The 8317-nt window shown below is 42.1% G+C and overlaps 1 protein-coding gene across 1 annotated transcript; it reads right to left on the bottom strand.

The window, feature by feature from the left end:
- Positions 1–616: 616 nt before the first annotated feature.
- On the bottom strand, positions 617–1768 carry LOC137259562 (uncharacterized). Its single transcript, XM_067797189.1, has one exon. It carries the CDS (start codon positions 1766–1768, stop codon positions 617–619), a length of 1152 nt encoding a protein of 383 aa, XP_067653290.1.
- Positions 1769–8317: the final 6549 nt, after the last annotated feature.

Below are 8317 nucleotides of genomic sequence, written 5' to 3'. Positions count from 1 at the left end.
TAGAGTATCAAATGGTGGCCACATAAATACATGCAAACACCCACTTGAGGGTACAGCAACGTGCAGTGAACTTGTACAAAGTACTGTGACTATGTGTCCTTGTCTACCCAGCTGTGAATGGGTACCTCGATACGATGAGATAGCTAAAACTAACTCGGTGCGTCTAAAGGCAGTAAGAGTTGTATACTCCCCAGGGAGTTGAAACTGGTAATATGATGGACCGTTGATAATGACATCCAATGAGCGGGGGAAATATATGTCAACGCCTTGCGCAAGCTCTAGGTGCCTGGATATGTGCGCTATATAAATATTGTATAACAGCAATATATAGGAAGGAAACTGTGACTCTACACTTCTAATCCAAGGCACTTTGCCCTTCAGCTATCACCGGTACACCAATAAGGCTCATCATTTAAAATCGAAAATGTAAACATACATCTTTTTTTCCATAAAATATTTATTACAAAGTTTCACATCTGTGCCTGTTCAACAGCTACATACTCCTTATCACGATATCACTAGGAAAGTATTATCATGGGGCCATGGCCTCTTTATTGAATAAATGTGTTTGTCTGATTGGCACTTTAAAGAAACCTCGCAACATTATCTTTACTGTTTAGAAACCTCTCCCAGGTGTAACCTGATTAGCATTTGGTAGGATAGCAACGTTTCCTTTGTTGGGTAGGACCCCGTTGGCAGCCAGGGCCTGGGCGACGTCGACGTCAAAGGGTTTCTTCGTGAGCTCGACGTAGGACGCGAACCTTCCGGTTACCTGGACTTCACACAGGGTCAGGAGATCGTTGCTGTCAACCAAACTAGTCTTCTGAATCTTGATATAGCGGGCTATGTTAGGCTGGTTGCAGTTGACGGTGACGTCAGCCCCTGCAGCGACGTTCCCAGTGATGGTGCCACACTGCTTTGGGAACTCGAGGTACCTGAAGGGGTCTTTCAGGAGAGTACTGACGTTGATATTGCGCAGGCGTTCGGCACAGCAATCGCCCCTGTTGGTGATGATGATGGAGTTGATGTAGTAGTAGGCGCCGAGGTCGATGTAGAGTGTGGGATTTAAATCACCGATTGCGCTAGAGTAACAGCTTCTTCCATTGATGAAGTCGGTGTTGAAGTTGCCGTCCACAGCCAGGCCAGGCGAAGCAGTCAGCATGGTCTGATCGAAAACAAACTGGGAGGTCGCACGCACGGGACGGTTCTGGGCGATGTTGGTTGTGGGGGGAACATTTGGTTTGAAAAACTTGCCACCGGAAACAACTACCTCGCAGAGCGTGAGTGGGGATGTGGCTCCGGGCTTACTAATTCGGAGATACCGTCCAGTGGTCAAGGGAGAACATGCGAGTCCGATTGACTGACCAAGGGCCACTCCTCCACTTAATGTTGCACACAGCTCAGGTGTCTCGGCGCTGGTGGTTGGATTGAACTCGAAAACCTCAACCCTCAAACCACTCAGTCGGTCAGCGCAGCAGTCGCCTCTGTTGGTGATGGTGACGCCGGACACGTAGACGCGAGACCCCAGGTCCACGAACCAGAAGGGGTTGGGGTCATTGGCCGAAAGATCGCTGGAGAAACACGAGCCGGAGAAGAAGTTGGAGTTAAAGTTGCCGTCGACGGCGAGGTTTGAGCTGGCGGTGATGGGAGGAACACCGTTGACGAAGACACTGCTGGAACCTGTAGGTCGATTCTGTGCGAGATTTTGACCAAACTTGTTGGCAGTCGCTAAAGCTACAAGAGCTGCAAGACACACGATGAGGACCATGGTGAGCGAGAGGGAGAGCGAATGATGCTTGGATCTGTAAACTGGGGACTTATATACGAACACCACAGCAAATGGAATTTAATGATTTCGTAATGTTATGCAGAACGATCATCAAGCCAACGAGTGACACGTAATGTGCCGGTATGTTTTGGGTGGGCCGACTGATAGGGAGCCGGGAAGAGCCCGCGGACAAGTCAGAATGTTCCCGTTATCACATTATGCTAATTGTATCCAGAGGGTAAGCGTTGATTGATTAAAACTAATTATCACCGTGACTACAATAAAAAATAATATTATGTTATCTGAAAGTGTTTCTTATGCTGTCTCACATTAGCATAGCCTCTGTAAACTTTCAGAGGTTCAAAAAAAAAAAAAAATCACAAAACACCCAAAGTGGCTATAAGATTTTCCACTTGCCCTGAATTTCTTAACCCAATCATGATACTGTTATTGTGACAGAATAAATCAACATGGTACTTTTTGTTAATGTTTAGTTGACTACTTATTGAGAAGTGATAGATAGCAAAAAAAAAAAAAAGAACAAAAACTCAAATATGTATTCACTGTGAAATTTAACACTTACAGTTTGAGCAGATATGACTTGAAATCTAAGTTTATTTTGCATTTTGAAACCGTACGCAGAAATTATCTAGCAGCCCACGGACAAATAAAATACCATTATTTTGATTGCCCGAAACGAAAACTGCCTTTCTATGGACGACTGTACATCTTAAGACACGTTGTCTTCTTCATTTGAAATAACATTTATTAGGCTTATAATTAATATTTGTCATGTAATGGAGACTACATGCTATTGATATTCCCAACACGAAAACACACGAGGTTAATAATCTCTATGTATTCTTATAATAACTATTTGTGATGTCTTTTAACCTGACTGTTGTATTTGTGTGTAATAAGTGTCATCGTATCAAAGAACGGAGTTAACCAAGACATATTTGCTACCTAATATGCCAATGGCCACAGTTTGTTTTGTTTTCATTTCATCCAGCCTTGACGCAGCAAGAGTTGTATACTCCCAAGGGATCTGAGACTGATAACGCGACGGGCCGTTGATACTGACATCCAATGATCGAGTGGGGAAATACAAGCGCCTTGAGCAAGCACTAGCTGCGTGGATTTGTGCGCTATATACATATCCTCTAAAAAGAATAGCAATAATAAAAATGAGTCTTGACCAGCAGGAATACCTGGACTCTCAGTATATTTATTTAATAACAGCTGTGTATCATCTATATTTTCACAAAATAGTGACAGAACACGAGGTTTCCTTCTACTTTCAATTTTATCTTCATGAAGTGATTACAGCTTACACTATACTGCATGGCGTCACATTGCCTGAGTGGGAAATGATGACCTGTCAAGGACGACAAGGCGTGCTCATGTGTTCACGTAAAAGAACACCGACTGTTCCTTAAAATTCGGTCAAGCTATGACCGTCTCTTGACCTGCGGTGACCATCAGATTTGTTAGAAAATGAACATGGCCTTCATAAGATAGATCTCAGCGTGACATGTTTACACATGCGGTACACCTGGCGCAGGTGTTCTAGTTTTGCCTCTGATCATGGCGATAGGAGTCAGGAGCTGGAGATGCAGCTTTCACATATGTGGGTTCGTCAGTTTGTCGAAATGGACTCGTCCTGATAATGGGACAGTTGCTTAAGTGAACTCGTCTTTCGGGTCAGCAATTAAAGAAGTAGACTCGCCCATCTTTGTATACCAGTTGTATAAGGAGATTAAAACTCTGTTTAATTGTCTTAGCTGATTCACTGTCATGGTCTGGCAGTTTTTTAAGTAGGTTCTCACTCGTAGTTAATAGTTTGTTTTTTTTCTACTCGACTCGCCCTTCTGTTCTAACTGGCGTGCAAATAGAATAAGATTCTGACTGTCTTCATGGGCTAACAGCTATCCAGGTAGACCCGTCTTCAAGCTTATTCATCTTATATTGTTTTGTTACAATTTTAGACACAAAATTAGACACAAATTGAGAGCTTAATGCTGCAAGGCATGGCTTCACACGGTGTGCCATGTAGATGTCGAACCCAGGAATTGAAAGACGAACACTTTCCCCACTTGGCTACCCCCATTAACCTCTCTGACTAGATCCGTCTTTCATCGTCTACCCGTGAAGGTCTGGGATAGAATAGGCCTTCAGCAACCCATGCTTGCCATAAAAGTCGACTTTGATTGTCGTAAGAGGCGACTAACGGACATATGTCATCGGTTCCCAATTGCCCAGATCGATGCTCATGTTGTTGATCACTGGATTATCTGGTCCAGGCGCGCTTATTTAGAGACCGCCGTCATATAGTTGGAATACATAAAACTTAATTCACTCACTCACTCTTCAACGTCTAGCATTTAAAACAGACGCGTTGTCCTATTACCTTGAATCATTACACCATCATAAGACAAGTTCATATTGAATGCGTGAGAATAGACCTGCTGTTAACAGGTGTAGACCGCTTACATTTTACTATATTTTACTATATTAGTATGAGATACAAACTGAATTGTTAGAACAAATAAAGATTGACGCCATTTGTGATTGAGTGTCTGAACTAAGGCGAAGGAGTGAGGAATTGCTAAACTTAAGAAAAGAAAACGTGATTCTGATTTAAATATGAGCATCGTTTTTAATTAATTAAAAATTGAAAACGCCGACTGAAGAATAGTAAACAGATGTCTTTAATACTGGACATGTGCGAGCGAGTGCTTATGGTTAGACACCGTTTCCTTCAAAACCATGGCGGGGATCTCCAGAAATGGGCTTCACACACTGTACCCATGTAAGGAGTCGTATAATTCTGACAATATCACGAGCGTTTCACAACACGTTTTTGAAGTATTAAATCTGTACGAGGTGGTATGTAAACAATCGAGCATGTATCAGACAATTCAGTGATTGTCATACGATTACTGAGTACGTGCTCATGAATCACTATCGAATAGTGTTGGTACCCCACAGGTGACATCTGTCATAAACACTTGCAAAGTTTTGTCAACTGTTCATTCGCGAAAGAAATCGGCAACACAAGGTACAAGGCTAAATAGAGAATGACTGTTGTCACTGAAAACCAGTCCAATCGATTAATAAATTTTGTAAAGAAGAGGTGACATCATTGTAAAGGGAAATAACACCCGGTGTCCTACTCTACCACCACACGGGTACAATATGTGAAGCCCATTTCAGATGTCCCCCGCCGTGACGTTGCTGGTATACTGCTAAATAACCACACTCACTCACTCCTCCTTCACATCATCAACGCCGCCCTAATTACTTCTTTCACTAATGATCACCAAGCCTTATCAGGTTCGTCCAGAAAACAAATCGAAAATATTTCATTGCAGTCTGATATACTTTACTCTAATTTCCAATATTTAATTACGTCTAACATATTTGTAAAAAAGACATGATCCATCATTGACACTTTTACTTTGTCAGAATTAAGTTTCTATTTGAATTTGAACGGATCGACAATCTGACGAACACCTGCCGCTGCGATTTGATTTGTCTACACATATTTACATCTGTAAGAAGACCAATTTAGCGAAAAGATGGCTCCGTTCATCCTCCTGAATATGTTCAATAACTCACCAGGTGCACTCAGGAGAAGAAAGTGAAAATCAATTCTCATTTCAAGGGTCATTAACAGAAACTAATCACATCCAGTAAGACTTGATTGAAAGGAGTAGGAACCATATAAATTATGCATCCACCAAAACCACGGTCGTTAAAACGAATTGTGAATTGAGAAAGACAGTTAAAAACATCAGCTGTTAGAAACGATAACACAGACGCAGTTTACAGGTAACACTCGTCTTTCGCAATGACCAACCGTTCTCGCTGAATAATTGATATTTCCCAGCAATTGACGGAACAAAATAACCGATTATCATGCATATGAAACATTTAATGAACTATTGGATCATGCTGAGTGTTAGACAATGTCCTTCACGCAAATAAAAAAAACGACGAGGGATGTGTTTTCTTGCGTTGTTGTTATCACAGCAGCTGTTGCTAACATGGCAATTAACCGTTATGCACGCATGATGCAACCTTCATTGGAACCGTTCCTTATCATGTCGCCATCAGCAGATGTGATATTAACGCCTTTACGACACGAAGTGGAATAAAAATACGTAGTGGTAAATATATTATAGGTAGGTTCAACGGACGCATTGCATTGCAATTTTCCTTTAATGGACTTGCATATCATCAGTATGTCCATGATGGTCTTTGAGTGTCCATGTGTCTATCTTTGAGTGTCCATGTGTCTATCTTTGAGTGTCCATGTGTCTATCTTTGAGCGTCCATGTGTCTATCTTTGAGCGTCCATGTGTCTATCTTTGAGTGTCCATGTGTCTATCTTTGAGTGTCCATGTGTCTATCTTTGAGTGTCCATGTGTCTATCTTTGAGTGTTGCACCTTGCCCATGGTCATATCATTTAGCCAAATACCGCCCACGTTTATCGTCCATATTAGCAAAGGGTCTGGATTAACCTTTATCCTGTATGTTAACAGGTTCACAATCATGTTATATATGCTGTATTTGGGGTTAAACGTTCGTGGTAAGGCACCTATTTTAGTATTTTGTTTGATTCAGTCCCGTCTGGCATTCGAACCCACACCTTCAGTGTCAGGCACCTCCTAAGCTCCAGCACACAAAAAGTCTGCCGTTTAACCCACTCCGCCACCGAGGCTTCAATGAAGATGGAAGGACAACTGGCAGTCTAGACCTTGTGTACAGATAAAAAGTGTAATTGGCACGGCTCCATGGCCCCCACGAAAGCTATGAATACACAATGCCATGTAGAAAGTGGTCAAATGTGACGTGTTATATTATGTATTATGCTTGCTTAGTTAAGTACAAAGACCAAATATGTGGGTTCGAATCCCGGATGAGACTGAATCCAACAAATGTACTACAATCTGTAACTTACTAGAAAAGCGTAATCCGAAACATGACACATGTTACATCTGACCACTTGCACATGGCATTGTGTGTTCACGATCATGGTTGATGATGTTGAAACGCAAATGCTTGGATTAACCAACTCGGCTGAAAATGTGTAAACGCAAATATAAATAATAGCGACTTTCTAAATGACAATCCATATCCATTGAAATCAGTGCAAACCCATACACACTCATCCCTGAGCAGCAGAGGTTGAGAGAGTGAGCAAAGGGAACGGTCATTGGGTCACGATGACACGACTTGTCAACTCCATACAATTAGATGTCTCGGCCAGCCTAGACTCCAGGGGTCCTATATTACCGTGTATGCCCACGGGACTAATTCGCATTGTGCATGCACCGTTATGTTCACCCCAAGAGGTGATTCAGTACTTAATAGCCGTTTATTCCCCATCAGCGATCTTCACGGGCCTGTAACCTTTATGTTGATAGCGTACACCGAACACATTCTGTTGTTGTTATGTACAGAGTATAAAGCACTGGTGAATGAGAACACCCATGCGAAGCCGACCTAGGGTTATTGCAGACCCCCAGCAACGCATGTTTGCTGAACGAGGCACTTTATGGCGGAAGTGGTAAGTGCCAGGTAACTGGTCATGTCCCAGTAACGTGTATATTTGTCCTTAGTTTTTGACATAACTCCGTCACATCCCTACCCCACCCCCACCCCCACCCCCACCCCCGAAAAAGAGTTTTAAAAAAAGGTACAAGAAAAAGATGTCCACCGCAAAATATATTTTAGTCAAATACGGTCTGTACTTTTGATGTCATACGTCTGCATTTCTGTGTATGACAGCTGCTGGCAGTCTGAACATAACCAAATGTATTGTTCTATGCCACACTGTGGCACACATGTGCGTGACCAACTGTATCACAATTTGATTCACAACGTCGACTGTGCATGTGTGTGTGTGCGCGCGCGTGTATCCGAGGATTGTCGAGAACATTTTTAATTCTAATATCACAAGGCACAAGATTCTTTTTATCATCAAAAAACACTCTCCACATCTCTGAGCACGATTCTGACTAGCAGTGCAGCGATGTCATTGCATTGTCATGTCATCATTGCATTGTCATTTCATCAGGTTCATGTCATCATAACACTGTCCTGGGAGATATGGTTTGATCTGACACAAACAATATCTCATGTGAAGCAAAGTTTTGGATGACACATGTACAAATCCAGTTCTATTGTACCGTTACCCAGTGTGTCACATAAATATAACCGCCTATATTGTAGTCTACCACAGTCTCACACATGTACACCACCAAATCCTTTCTATTATACAACAGAGCAAATAGTCAAATGTGTTCAGATCTATCTATTGATGACCCATGTTTATAGACAGATGTATATTGATGCTTCTATTGATTATGCGTGAGCAGCAATCAATATTATTAATAATAGATGAACATGTGTTCCACCAGTATTCATGTAAGAATGATTATATGTCAGTATGTTTGTTCAACCTTGGAAGTATGACGTGATTCACGAGAAACTGAAACCTTCTCTCCACACCCCGCCCCTCAGTACTGACAAACAGACCA

Source organism: Haliotis asinina, chromosome 13 (genome assembly GCF_037392515.1).
Source record: "Haliotis asinina isolate JCU_RB_2024 chromosome 13, JCU_Hal_asi_v2, whole genome shotgun sequence".
Lineage (NCBI taxonomy): Eukaryota > Metazoa > Mollusca > Gastropoda > Lepetellida > Haliotidae > Haliotis > Haliotis asinina.
This window is presented reverse-complemented; position numbering and strand designations above follow the sequence as displayed.

Bases quoted from the DNA above. Each gene is read 5' to 3' on its own strand.
- LOC137259562 (XM_067797189.1), bottom strand. From the start codon at position 1,768: ATGGTCCTCATCGTGTGTCTTGCAGCTCTTGTAGCTTTAGCGACTGCC.